At 42.0% G+C, this 15,224-nt stretch overlaps 1 protein-coding gene across 4 annotated transcripts in view; it reads left to right on the top strand.

Moving 5' to 3' along the window:
• The window catches only part of cadm4 (cell adhesion molecule 4), a 155,682-nt gene that overhangs the window by 106,933 nt on the left and 33,525 nt on the right, over positions 1 to 15,224 (top strand). Inside the window, exons 1-2 of one of the 4 annotated variants that reach the window (XM_005938226.3) lie at positions 2,465 to 5,347; positions 12,526 to 12,672. In XM_005938226.3, coding sequence (XP_005938288.1) covers positions 5,251 to 5,347; positions 12,526 to 12,672 — 244 coding nt within the window. In that variant the 5' untranslated portion in view covers positions 2,465 to 5,250. Of the gene's footprint in view, positions 1 to 2,464; positions 5,348 to 12,525; positions 12,673 to 15,224 lie in introns of those variants that run through there. The other 3 variants (XM_005938224.3, XM_005938227.3, XM_005938225.3) reach the window with 3 other exon arrangements.

Below are 15,224 nucleotides of genomic sequence, written 5' to 3'. Positions count from 1 at the left end.
GGAAGTATCTGAATAGGCTACTTCCTCTATAAATGTGCTTAGAAACATCAGTGAAATTGGCTCCTAAGGAATACTGCCTCTATAAATGCTTTTAAAAGTAGAGAGATTTACCATTTTAGGTAGAAAATATCTACTAAAATGCGCAGTCTTTACACATAACCTATTTCCATGCAAACTACGTCATTTCAGACAGCCAGTGATTCAAGCCCCAGTATCGGTTTTGCATTCTTATGAGCCTGTCGTGTTGTGAGCAGCATTGACTTGTATTTATTCGCCAGCCCCCAATGTCAACAAACAGTGAAAATAAAGAAAATCAAAACTTTCTAATCCTAAATTGTGTAAAGAAAGGCTGTTGGTGTCATTCGAAAGCCACCCCAATGATCGGGCCATATTGATCCCTTTGCCCAGGAGTGTGAGGTGAGCTGGAAGTAACCTGAGCTGTGCCTCCAGAAAATGCAGTCACTGATAGTGTCAAATAGATTGAGGAGCTGTGACTTTTCTAATTAGAGTTCAGAGCAAACCCAGCTGGATTAGCTAGTGCATGGCTCTAGGGTAGCTATTAACACCAAGTCAACCAAACAAGAAATCAGAAAGATGAGAGGAGAAAGAGAGCAGAGGGCCAGGGAGAGGCTGATTGAGCTTGTCAGGCCCGATATGAATGTACTCAGAGCTCGGTGAAAATAGTTTTTTTTCCCCTTTTTTTTTAAAATCAGATACATGACCTGCAATTTAGAATTTCTGATGTTCTCCTTGTAAATTCCTATTCATTTTGTAGTATCTCAAACAGCAGCTGCAAATTGATTTTTTATTTCTTTTTCATTTTTTTTGCATACACTGAATAAAACCCAGAGGATATTACTCAATCAGGACAGTTCAGATAACATTTGGTTTTTGTGACTTTCTCGTAGTGTAGGGCTTTGTAGCAGCTCATAAAACAAAATCTATAAAGCAAGAAAACTCACACGTTTCTGAATATGCAAATTTAACGTACAAATTCACGTGCCTGTGTTGTTGCCACACTAACAGCCTACTTGAATCTTAATTTGACTTATTTTACCTTTCAGGAATACACCCCCTCCTCCTCCTCCTCACTTTGACAGTTAATAAACCTACAAATTTCATGCTTACATAGACACATATACATATGCTCCACCTCTACGAAGACATCACCACCTCGTGCTTAGGCGCACACATACACTCATATGTTCCAAACCCACTCGCCTCAACCTCAAGGGAGACATAAGAAATAAATTCGACACTTCCGCTTACCCAAGAAGCGCCTTAAGGACAAAGAGAAATTTAATCTCGGATAAGCCTCCCGATAGAATCTCTGCATTAGCCCTCTGCTGCTGGTTCACAGCTATCCCATCAACCCTTACCTCCCACACCTTGGCACAATTCCCCTGCATCCCTCCTCCTCTACACTGATTTTTTTTTATTTCCTCTCCTTCTCTCCCTCCCTTTTCTCACCACTTCTTTTCACTCACCTGCTTCCTGCTTTGTCATTAAATTCAGTTTTCTTCACCTCACTGCTAATCTTTCCCCTTTTACGTCCCTCTTGTCCATCTCATGCCTTCACAGTCTCTTCCCATTCTTCCGGTGAGGCTGCATCTGTTCCCAGGTGTGGTACATACTGTATATATCTATATTTCTGTTCCTCTCCCTTGTCGGAGAGCTTTAATACCATTGGTATTAAATGCTGGCACGACCTCCTCGGCATACTTAAGCAGGCAGTTGTAAGGCTGTTTGAGTGCTTAATATTTTCAGCACGCTGCTGACTTAAGCCCCTTAAGTGCTTTGGCAACACTTATTCCACGGTGGCACCAATGAAGCCCATTAAAAATTTGATTTGGATGAGAGAGAGGGGGAAAAAGGGAAAAAAAGAGGAAGGGGGATAGGGGACACAATTTGCCATTACTTCCATTCCTTCCGCACACACTGCGACAAAAACAAATACACCCATCAGGGGGTTGCCCACACAGGGACTTTGCAGACAAACAAATACGCACATACTCACCAGTTGTGGGTATGATTTGCAATGTGTTCTTTTTGTCTGTAATTATGTCCTTAGTTAATCTATAAAGTACATTGCCATGACCCTATTTTGATAAAAGCTCTTGATAAATAAATTTGACTTTATTTGACTTGATGATAAGGAACAGCGTGTTTCAAATTAAATGCATTAAGATGTTTGTAAATACAGCTTGTGGCACATTAGGACTGATAGTTTATGATTAGTTGATTAAGAACAAGTAGAGGTGCTATTATAAAAGCAAAGCTGTGTTGCCTTTCGCATTTTACAGGACAATGAATGTCAAAGACGCGGAGTCTGCTGCAGTTAGCTTCCACTATTGGCTTTGTATTGCAGGTTTTATTGCCAATAGCAGTAATGATAGTACATGAGCTTGAACAAAGGAATTTCATTATACACAATGTGGTGAAACAAAATTTACTGTCAGGTTGGTCTAGCTGTTAGCAATGATTTCTGTTTCATCAGTATAAAAATATGGAGCCGATACTTTTTGATGGGCCAAACTCGCATCAGCGTAACTCATATATACTCATAGTCATGTTCATTTTTCCTTTCTCCGCATCCAGTTTGAATTACAAAGACAAAAAACACGTACCCACTTCTTGTCAGCAGACAGCCATGTGCATCGCTGCAGCCATAAAAAACGCCCATTTAACATAAAGAGGCACTATGATGCCTCTGTTCGTGGCTGCATGGATAAATTAATGGCTAGTAGATAGTGAAAGGGCTAAACAGTCAACCAAATGTACACTCTTCTTCAGTCAACACTGAACAGTCAAGCACAGTTCACACACGCACACACACTGCCACTGTTTGTTGACCTGAAAGGCATCCATTGTCACTGCTTCCATCCACACACAGACATCTCTAACCTTCACAAAATAGTATGCCAAATATGCAGACACTGATCCCACACTGACACACGCACACAGAGTCTAAGCAAGGAGAGGGAGGCCAGGCTTATATAAGCAAGTGAACGACAGAAAACAGACAGATGGATTTGATCAGCAGTGATAGCACACTGGGATTATGACAGTTTTCATAGATCAACAGGAAAGAAGCAAAACGAGGACAAGTTGTGGGAACTAACTAGCTTCTGCGGACCAGAGGATTAAAAGAAGAGGACAGAGAACGGGCGCTAGAATGGATAAACTAAGCACGATTTGAGATCAGTTTTAACAAGTGGATAGACTTTGTTTCCATCTGAGTGCTGCAAGGCCTTAGACCTGCCAGACCCGAGCTGCTGGTGTACACCAACACAGAGTAATTTTCTCAGCATCAGCCAGTTGACCAATGAAGTCAGCGCTGTAGGGAAGATTGGCGATGATCCGCTTTCAGCTTTGCCAGGAGTGTCAGAGCAATCGCCGTTAGAGCTCATTGTGTTTGCAGTAGCACAGAGAGTGAGAGAGAAAGCAGACAGTGTGTAGTAATCTAAGGATGACACCCGCACTTTATTCCATCAGATAGTGCTCAGTGAGGTGTGCGGTGCAGCTCGCTGCGCTTTGTCTCTACACTACAAACACACACACATTAAGCACTCACAACTACACACACACAAACACACCAACGCCACACACTTACACAGACCAACAAGGCATCAGGTCCTGACAATCAGCGAAACTGTGTCTGGACCTTGAACACAGCAGGGTTTGAGATCAGTGTGTTTGAGCGAGAGTGTAACTGGAGTGCACCCAGGCGCCAACTGCAGCCAGTGGAACACGTTAGAAAGGAAGCGTTAGGAAAGCCGATGCTTCATGATTAAACTGTCCGATAACCTGTGATTCAGAGAAGTCTAAAATTACCGTGTAAAATCTCTGTCCATTTGCGCTGCAGTGTGTACATGATAGCTCATCTGCAAAGTTCTAGCATCCAAGCGAATAATGGTAGAATTCTTGTGAGGATCACGTGCAAGTCTCCGGGGTAATATAGCATACCAAAATATGTAGCATCTGAATGTAAAGTATCTTACAACAGTTTTGTTTAGTGCTTTGCAAGTTCGTTCTTCTACACAGGGCAAGCACTTTCACTCTGTCTTTTCAGCGCTGCACTCGAGCTCAATGGATTTTATTTAACCTTGGCTATCTCTAGATGAGTTGCAGTAAGATAGTGTCTCAGTCTCTCAAGAGGTCTGGATGGTTTGGTATTAGCTCTAAGGAACATTGACTTCTCTGCCTACTGATTTGTTGGGTGAGAAGTGCTGAAAACCTTGTCTAACTCATTAAAATACAATCTGTTTGAGGATGAACGTTGTTGCCCTAGATTCTTCTGTCCTTAAGGGCATAGCAATGGAGATGGTTCTATTTTGAAAGTTGTAATATTGTCAACACCAGCAGAGAAAATCAGACCTGCTTTGGATGTCAGTTTCTTGTGCTTTATTTGACTGAAATATTGTAATACTGATGGTTTATTTCCCTTAAATAAGTGTGGTTTGACCCAATGGAGACAGGTTGCCTATTTGTTGTTGTGGTTAACTGTGTGGCTCATTATTGCTCAGACCCTGCTATAAGCTCCAAGTGTGACGCTGTAGTATACAGCTGAAGAATTAATTAACCTGTACCTCATTCAGTTAATTGCATAGCTGCCATTACTGAATACTCTTGTTAGTATACGGTCTGTTTGGCATTGTTTTTCTCAGTTTATTGATTTTGAGAATCTCAGACTTTGGTCTCAGGAGACTTAAAGCGCTACAATAAAAAATTACATTTTCTTTAAATTGAACTGAGCCTCTGTAGGACTTTGCAGTGGCAAATCTCCTGCATTACATGGAATTAAAACAATGCATATTCTAAATTCTGTCTAAGGAACACAAGGAGCTATAGTCAACAAATGAACTTTGTTGCTGTAAGCTTTTCTCTGTGTGCATTGTGATATAGTGTCTAAATCGCTTGCTCTATAATTGCTCTGAGCTCTGGCAAAACGTTTGTGTGTTGCGTGCAAACGCTGGCTAGAAGTCAGTCTTGTGTGGCTTTGTTGCTAAGGTAGTTTCTTTGCATGTGCTTGGATGCTGTATAGCAGTTTGTCCTCATACAACAACAGTTAGCATGTGCATTTGTTGGCATTGTTTTTGAGAACAAATCCAAGTGCATATATGTGTGTGTGTGGACTGGTTTGTCAGTAGCAGTGCAGGCAGGGTCACAAAGGAGCCATTGATCAAACAGTCACAGCCACACACACACACTCGCGCATTTATACATACAAACACAAGTTCTCAATACACAATGAGGCCTGTCCGAAGCTCTGTCCTCTGCCGCCTCCTTCCTGCTCCTTACTCTCTTGCTCTGCGCAGCCTAGTTCTGGTCCTGCTCTGCATCACTCGTAAGTCCTGCACTTATTCACATGAACTCACACCCACATACTGGTTAAATGAAATGCGCACAGTTGTTTCTACTGCTACTCACTAAGTAAGTCAAGGAAGCAAGCATTTCATTTTCACTTGTAAACACTCTTAGTATAGACAGTATACATCAGTGTAATTTACATTTTAACTCCCTGCAGATATTCATCCAAATGTTGTATAAAAAGAATAAGTCATAAGTATTTGGTGTCCAAATGTGCAAAAAACTAAAAATTCCAAGATTTGACCAAGGGACAGTAACACACAATGAAATCATTTTTCAGTGTACTGGTAATTATACTGATCAGATGCAACATTGCAGCTATATTGTGTACGACCCCATTGTGCTTCCAGAACAACTCTGACCCACTGGGACATGGAGAAGGTGTCGTGTGGGTGTTAGCATTGGATCCTTTGGGTCTTGCGGGTCGGGGTTACTCAGTGCTTTTGATTATGTTGCTGCTCAGCCTAATTTAAGTTTGGTAATTGCATCTAAGGTTAAAGAGAGACAAAATGAAGACAAGCATGTATCCCCATGAGATGAAGAGACTAGGGAATAACTTGAGGACTTAAGGAAAGCAAATGAAACATAGAGAAAGCAAGAGTGTGGTTCAAGAACCTAATGTGAGAACGTTAGACCCACAGAGTATGAGAGAATGGTGCAAGAGTGAAGTGCAAGAGACAAATATTGAGAGAGAGCCAGACTGACACAAGGAAAACACGATTTGGCCAGACAGACACTTGTACTGTATGTGAGGGAGGCAGGGAGCCGCAGAGGCAGAAAAAGTGAAATGGAAAGACAGAGATGGAGAACAGTGCACTCTGTGTGTGTATGGAAGAAAGACAGAGATGGAGCGGATGGTACAGAGATGAAACAAGACACTAAAAGACCTCAAAAAGAGTTGCATGAGATTGAGATTTGAAGCCAAGAGATGATTGATTGAACACAAACCAGAGCAGTAGATGAAGTGGAGTGAGATCAGCAGTAGAGTTGCTGCTGTGCTATTAATACCTCCTGTCATTATTATTATGAATTTAAAGCAGAGGAGATGTTGTTTCCCTGCTACTCACTAGTAAACAATATCCTTTTCCCTTCATTTAAAAATTCTATTACTTTTGAAGCGACATTAATAGTGATGGTACTATGATGGAATGTAGAGGGGGTCTTGGGTTGGGGTAACAAGTGGGGAATAATCTATATGGAGAAGGAGTTTTTGTGTTGGCAGTCAGCTTTTGGCAGTCGGGGTTTAAATTTCAAGCCAGCAAAGCAGTTTCGAGTTGTGCCTTCAATGAGCATTCACATACACTCTCTCGCATGCGCCATTTCAAAGGAGTACGCACACATGATTTTAAATACATGCACATATCAGTGCATTCTATTTCCCACACATACACATCCATGAGTTTCACACATATGATATTCACAATATACACACACCAAAGGAAAATTTTGAAGGGGTGTTAAAACCAGTGCTTTTGGCTGTGTTGAATCTCCAGTGTAGTTGCCGTGGTTGTAACAGCCTTGTAAATTTCCTTTAAGCTGCTGTTGGGGTATGTGTGGTGGCCATTGTTGCAGGGTTGTTGGGACTGTGACAGACTTGGGCCGTAAAACGCTGCAGAGTAGATAGAGCTAACCAGCTTTGGCTGTCAGAAAATGTGGAGAAAAGGAGGGGAAAGAAAAGAGAGAAAGAGATGGTAATTTGTGAAGCATAAGAGGAGGTGAATAAGGGAGCAAAAAGAGTAATGGGATGGGTGGACAAGGGGAGCAGAGAGGGCTCAGACAGATACAATTCAGTGGGGGAGGAATGAAGAAGGTATGGGACAAGGCAGGGATGAGGTGATTGAAATACGCTAAAGGGCTAGAGAGACCTAAAGATTCAAAGGTCAAAATGAGAAATGTGTTGAAAGGAGGAGAGGAGGTGTGAGGAAAAAAGGGGGGATGAGAGCAGTAAAATAATAAGATTTCAGTGCAATGGAGGATGGAGGCAGTGTGACTAGGGAGCAAAATCAGAATGCTAAAAACGGGATTTGAAATATGTAAATAAATGAAAGTAAATGTTTCTAATGAGAGGTCAAGAGTGAAAAGAGACAATTTTATGCTGATTTGCTGATTAGCAGTGCAGTTCTAATAGCACACCATTGGTTGATGGATGAAATGAGGTCTAAAGTTTCTGCTGGAGAGAGAGAAAGAGAGAGAGATTAAGAAAAACACAGAGAAAAAAGAGGGTAGGATAGAGGGACAGGGCTGAGCTATATGACAAGTAATTAAGAGAAGAGAAAGTACAGAAGATGAAAGAGGGGAAACTGAAACATTCGGTCTCTTGCTCCACTTATTTTTGTTTTGCCCTCTTGTCCCATTCATTCCTCTCACTTTTTTCTGTCTTCCCCTTGCTCCTTCTCTTCCCCTCTCCCCGCACACTATAAAAACAGCATGATTATGCTGCAGACTTGAGCTGCAGAACAAATCACATTTAGGGAAGGAGAGTGTGGAGATGGAACCAGCAGAGAGGCAGGAAAAGATTCCCACTGAGTCACAAAAAGAGAAAGAATGAGAGAGATTGCAAGGGGAATGAAAGCATATTGGAGTTCAGAATGAAACTATTGCAAAGCCAGGAAAAAAACTACATGAAGAAAGAAAAAGAGAGAGGGAGAAAGAGTTTAGAGACCAGAGATAACAGGGAAGATTTAAAGAGAAAAAAGTTGCAAAAATTCTCCTGAGGCCCAGGAGAGAAGCGGAAAGGGGACCTTTAGGACAGCATTAATGAAGAAGATGCATGATGAACGATGCAATAAAAGATAAGGGAGATGAGAAGGAGAAAGAAGATGGGCCGAAAGGAGAAGGAACGCTGAATGACGAAGAATCAGGGATTAGATAAGGCAAAAGGTGGGGAGGAGATGGATGGAGAGACTCTGGGTTTAAATAAAAAGAGGAAAGAGGGAGATGTGAGAATGAGATTAGACAAGAAGACAGCGGGAGGAGAGAATTATGAGCTGTGGATGAAGTAAAAAATCGGGGACAGGGTAGTACACTCAAAAACTGAGAAGAAAGTGTTAGCTTAGGAGGGGAAAAGAGGACTTCAGAAAGGGACTGAACAAAGGTAATGAGAGAGACGACAGCGAGATTTGTAAAGGATTATGTATTATTTATGTACAGGGAGAATTTTTTTTCTTGGAACTGGATTTGATTGGCAGAGTTCTGCCTCCCTGTGAGATAAAGCGATAATTTTAGACAGGGAAGAGAAAGAGGGGAGAGGGAACGGGAGAGAGTTGCGGGTCTGCAGTGGGAGGTTTGGAGTGGAAGAACGTCAAAGTCAGCTTTTTCATAGAGTCGGAACGCTGCAAAACTCTGTGATTAACCTAGAGCAAGTGTTCGTACACACATGCTCATAAATATACACTCACGCATATAAACACTGCACACTTCATTTGCATACATACCGTAGAAACCGACTTGCCTCGCAGACTCACGGGATAACGCAAGATAAAAATATGTACATCCAGATGGGAAGTGATGGAGAAGTTGCCAAAGGACGAGCCCTTATGAGTGGAAACTATGAGCTGCTGTTATTGTTTTAATTAAAGCAGTAACAACATCAGGGGTTATGCATTGTAGTCTACAGCACCAGTTCCCTTGTAAATCCGTGACCAGCATGCAAAGAAAACACAAGCTCTTGGCCCTCGTCCAGTTGAAAGATAATGACAGATAATGAATAGGGAGACAGTGACTGCACTTCTTCAAGGATACATGAGGGCTTGTTTGGGGCAAATGGAGACAGTTCATCTCTTATGTGGCTTGTCTTTCTGTTCAATCTTCACCTTTCTCCACCTTCAAAGACATGGAGAGAGTGAGTTAAGGGGAGAGTGATACCAAGTGAGAGAGACGCAGCAAGGCCGTAATTCAGCCTGCTAACCCTGCACCAGTGAGACAGTTTCTAGAATTTACCGTGACCAAGGGTGAGCCAGCAGTCCACCTGGCTGCCTCCCAAATCCCCTTCTTTTAGCTCTCTACACCTCCTTTCATCCCCTCACTCTGTCCCACTACCCACCGGCTCCCTTGGCTAATAACTCACCCTATTGTGGGACCATTAGGACGGGTCCCTTGTCTTATGAATTTGCCTGCCTATTATTTATTTATTTGTTTATGTATTTTGAAATGATGGCCCTTCTTGGATGTCTCCTGCCATAGTAAATAAGGGCTTCTATTTTCTTTTCCAGGGCTGTGACAGCGGGGGCAGTGGCATGGGAAATGATAGGAATTTCACTGCTATAAAATACTGCCCCCGCTTGGTTGGAGAGAGAAGTGATTGTTTTTGCTCCCCATCCAGTTTTATTTATCCACTGCCATAACCGTCAGTGCACTACCATGATATCGATTGCACTCGCCATTCTCTCTTAATACGAGTCGACGCTTGTGGAGTATTTTATTATGGGCACAGATTTTAATGGGGCCGAGATTAATACCTCTGTCACAGAGGTTGATTCCCTCCCCCTCCTTCTCATTCCCTCTGTGGATTGTACCATGCTGGTGATCAGAGGCACAGGCTCATGGCCTTGATGTGAATGGCAGCCTATAAAACCTACAGTCAAACTAAAGTGCTGTACCCAGCTGCGTTACGAGCGGGAGTTGAAGAATATGCGTCATCTCTCGCATATTTCGTCCAGCCCCCACCAGCTGCATTATTATACCCGAACCATCACTTCCTAACTCCCTGCTATCATTTCCTGGTTAGAGCCCTCATTCCCCGCCATCTCTATATCCCTCTGCTCTTTCGTTCTCTTTGCTGAGATTGATCATACACCAGCATGCAGCAGGTGTTTCTGGGTGGCATCTCTCAGAAAGCAACTGCAGATGTCAGTCATCACTGATGCATAAGCCACTAATGAGTTTTAATTTTTATTTTTCTTTCCCGCTTTTCTTTGTGCTTTACCGCCATCCCACCACAGCTAATTTTCTTTGAAGAGGTGACAGCTGTCAGGAGAAGTGGGTGTACAAATGGACAGCTAATTAGTTTCTCTGGCCTCAACCAAGAAGCAAACTTTTGACCACTTTCTGTCTTGCTCTTAAGGGCACGCTTTCTGTTGGTTCCGATGGGTCACTAGTCACGCGCAGACCCGGCACTGTTTTTGTCAGGATGCGCAGCAGCGCTTTTGCAATTACATCTGTTTAAGACAATGGTGGCCAAGCCCAGTTTCTATGGTGATGAGTAATAACAGCCATTAGAAAAATAATTGGGATGGCAGTGGCAGGCCCTGATGGCCCCCGATATGAATCACAATATTGATGCAGAGAATGAGAGCAATAATGACTACAATTAGTGGTAATTGTCAAGATTTTTTTCTCCATTCCATAAAGTATTAGAGTCTCCTTTGTCTTTATTCCCCCTTGGTTTCTTTCTAACTTCAGTTCAATATCCACTGTGTCTCTGTGTTTCCCCTGACGTGATGAATGTGTAGGCTTTGAGTATTTCATTAAAAAAGATTATAATCAAAGGGGGATTAGATTTGGATGAAGTTCCAGGGATCAGATGATGTCAAAGTAGCTTAATTGCAATATGTTAACACCTGCATATGCACAGCCAGTGCACACACAGACATGCATGCAAAACCTGCTCAGGACACACACTCTGTTGCAGATATAGACATTTATTTTGGCCCAAAGCAGTCAAGTCAGCAACTCCTACTACAGCAGCTGCCGTCTGTTTGTCTCACAACATTTCTTGCTTTCTGAAGGTGTTTTACAACGCTCAGAGACACTGCTAGACACAGCGGTGAAATATATATAACATTGCCGTCTTTATCAGTTCTTCTCATTGCCTGCTTCATCACTGTGTTTCAATATTGGTGTCGTTCTTCCTCTAAATCCTCCCCGCAGCCAACACATTGCCAGGGAGAGAGGGAATGCAAATGGAGATGCAAATTGGTAAATACTAGTTTTGGAGGCCCAGCAAGCTGGTACTCTCTTCAAGGCAATCACATTCCACTCCTGGCTGGAACCATATGACTAATTGCTCCGCAAATCATTTGAATTCAAACGACGGCTCTCAGTGTCCATTGTGCTCAGCGGGAGGTGTGACTCAGCCGAGTCGTGTCAACAGCCTGACCCACAAACATGGAGGGTGCAACAATCAGAGCATAATCAACCTCCTCATTACTGACTCTTGAGCTGTCAGCAACATCAAAGAGGCTCCCTGCTATTTCTCAGCCCCCTTGTCTAAAAATATTGAGTTGGAGGAGCCAGACAAGTTTGTTTGAAAGACTATGTAAGACAGTTTTTGGGACTGTGAAAGTCACTTTCCGTGCACACGTGCTTGTGTGTCTGTGCTCATTTGTTATTGCGTACTTTTCCAACCACGTGTACATGAAAGTGTCCCTATGAGAACCATTTCATTTGGATAATGGAGTGTAATCAGTGGGTTTAGAATGCACCTGGTAGAGAAATGGCATTAAGAATGTGTGAAGTCCAATTAAAGCTCCCATCCTGGTTTCATAGCTCGGCACTTTGGCCAATTACAGACTTGTACAATAATGCTGCTGCAACTTAAACTGTTCATATACACACAAGTAGTGACAGGGCAGCAGTGTGGTCATCTGTTTGAATGAATTTAAGTTGTGTGCACATGTGTTTGGCTGTATGCCACCAGGTTTGTGCTTATGCATGGCCATTCAAGCATGTATCTAAAGCCCAAGAGACAAACAGCCACTTAAAGATGTAAGCGTTATCTGTTCAAATGTGTTTGTTGATGCATTCTGTTAGACTAGCCCAAAGCAATGTGGATGTTGTATGTGTGTTTGTGCATGTAAAGAAACGAATAGCAGTAATTATAATCATCCATCTTATTATCGTATGAATGCAGTGCTCGAGAACCTTCTTTTACCTGTTGAGTCCTTCGGTGGCTTCTCTTTTGCTCTCAATCGCTTTATCACTTTATCTCTTTCTCTTTTTTCCCTCCTCTTCAACATTTATTTCATTATTGTGTCTGTGTGATGAATAGCAAGTAAATGAATCATCCTTTAAATACTATATTTTAAAAGATTCAACCTCAAGAGAATTGAACAACTCTCTATTCCCTCAATCTGTTTTCTTTTCTTTTCCCCTTCTTTCTTCTGGATTGTCCAACCTCTGTATCACTATGTTTACGTCTCTCTTTCTCTCCCTCAGCCCATTGTCAGGCAGTGCAAGCAGAGAATGTAACAGTCTTGGAGGGGGGTACGGCTCAGATCTCCTGCCGCCTGCAGAACTACGATGGATCAATCGTGGTCATCCAGAATCCCCGCCGCCAGACTCTCTTCTTCAACGGCACGCGAGGTGTGTATCTGCGTGCACGCTGGTCTCTGCAGACAAACCTAATTTATCCTTGTCTATGTATTTGCCTTTGGTGACATTTAAAGCGAGCCTTTTAGACACATTAGCAGTGACTCACCAACACTTTCATTTTACATTTTTCTTCTCGCAAATGTCCTCATTTTCCCTTTGAAGTGATTTCACATTAGAAAGTCAGCTAACCACCACGTGAAATTAGGAGATGGGTTTACTGTGTGCCCTAACAGTGTGACTACTTATCTGTTTTAAAAGCACAGTTCGAAGCTTTCTGCATAATCCGCTGTTAACCCCAGTGATGAGATCAGAACTTATTAAAGTCCTCATTAGAGCATGGCCTTGACAATCACATGTTTTTTTAAATACAGCTTTATGGCAAATTATCATTGTAACCAATATTTTAATGAAGGCAGAATTCACTGAGGGCCTCGGGGTAGGCAAACTCTACCTGTTTTTTTTTCTTACTAATTAAGGGCAGAAGTTGCTACCTTAGCCAGATTTGCAGCAGAAATGCTGCTAGGAAACCTCTGAGCAAAAGAACAGCGATCAAGGATATTAAACATTGCTTTGAATTTTGTGTGTAGCAGCTTAATTGAACCAAAAAATGTGTTATTTATGCACTACATAATCTATGTGATAAGACATTAGTTTGGGCTTAAGGCTACAGTTTCATACTGTGGCTTGTAAATGTTCACAGTAAAGGGGAGGATGGTGTATGTGTTTAGTTCAGGCATATAAGACACCAGTAGCCTGGTCTCCTCCGAGCTGAGCCCTTTTCCTTCAAGTCAAACGCAAACAAGTTCTCAAGGAGAAAAAAAAACAAGCACAAAACACATAGACACTGATCAGTAAAGAGGAAAATATCTGTTTAACTCCCTTATTTAGTGAGCTGGATTTAATATTAAAACCAAACAAACTTTGAAAACAAAATCCTATTAACCAGCTAATCAGCTAGCTGCTGCAATCTCTCAGTAACGAAGGGCCAGCACAATTGTGTTCACAGATGCTTGGTTTTGAGCATGCATGACATTATTATGCACAGGAGTCTCCACACTGCCACCACCGCCGCCCCCGCCAAAATCACATCAAAAGCACAGTCTGCAACAAGCGTAAAAATCATCTCTATCTGTTTGGAAGAGCAGCCAACTAGAAAACCCCAAATCCCCCAGCAAAATCACTTGCTCATCTTTCATCCAAGGAGCTTTCTATTGTGAAAACTTCTCAACAGTGTCTACTTTATTGAAGATCTACATACCAAGATCCAATTCTTTCCTTCAAGTGGCAGAACACTCGTCTCTATAGTGCCTAGCTACTCCAAGAAATATGTTTTGATTACTTGTTATTTGGAAAAGGATTTTTTCGCCGCTGTAATTGCGTGACAGGTGATAAGACAGATAATCTGTTTGCTGAGCTAACTTCATTCAAGCTGCTCTTGATGACTGTTTCTGAGCGCCTGAGTATCGTACACATTAGCATTTTAATTCCAATCTGCAACTCTTGCTAAGTCAATAATTCTGAATTCTTATCTGAGCATCTTAAAATTTGACTTTTACAAAACATTGTGTTTGTGCATTAGACAGTCTAAGGTCCTAATAGTTATTTTAATGCCACTGGCAGTTTCACGCAGCTTTAAAGGTTTAATAGTTTGTTTTTCAGTGTGCAGTAAGTAGGTAGAAATTGTAAAATGCTAAAAGGAGCTTAATGTCAAAATAATGAACGGCCAATAGATCAAGAGCTGATTTTCTTGGTGAGGTGGTACAAGGTGCAATGCTCAGACTTTTTAAAACCCTTTGCTTTTGACCACAGTAAAAAGGAGACTCTTATACCTCAAAGTTGTAATTGCAATCATCTAGTGTGATATTTATATATGTGAAAATTTGCACTTGAACACATTTTCAACTTTCTAATCATTAAAACCTGCAGTTCTTGTAATTACATCGATCCGACAATCAACACTCCCACACTCCCCACAGGAACAGTCTGCAAAATAGCAGTCAATGAAAGTTTTCTGAACAGAATGCAAAGATGAGAGAAAAATCAGTAAAAACAAAAATCAGTTGCAGGCGTAGTTTCACTGTTCACAGGTGCAGCACTCCAGTGCTTTTGTTCCATACACTTAGCCTTCACTTGTTAGTCACCTCGATCACGGAGCAGACGTAATTGGGTAGTTGAGGTTGCTGCTTTGGGAAACCTTCTCCCCCCAATTCTATCAGATCAGCACGCTGCCGGTAAGTTCCATTAAGTATTTAAACAGAGTCGCTCCGTCTGCTCTCCCACGAGGCTTGGACTTGCACCCTTTGGAAAGCATGATGAGGCCTAATCAAAACGAGGAAGAAGAAGCGGTTTGAAGGCTCAAATGAAAGAGAAAATGAGAAAGAAAGAAAAGAGTGAGGGAAATGAGAAAAGGTGCTGAGGGTTAAGAAAAACACAGCCACAGAGAGAATAAGGAAAGGGAGGATCAGTTGCTGAAGAAAGACACCGCATTAGGAAGTGCTCCAAAGTCTAGCAAAGCTATAAAGCATTGATGGCTTCCCATAACT

This window comes from Haplochromis burtoni, unplaced genomic scaffold (genome assembly GCF_018398535.1).
Source record: "Haplochromis burtoni strain Fernald_Lab_line unplaced genomic scaffold, NCSU_Asbu1 Contig_237, whole genome shotgun sequence".
Taxonomy (NCBI): domain Eukaryota; kingdom Metazoa; phylum Chordata; class Actinopteri; order Cichliformes; family Cichlidae; genus Haplochromis; species Haplochromis burtoni.
This window is presented reverse-complemented; position numbering and strand designations above follow the sequence as displayed.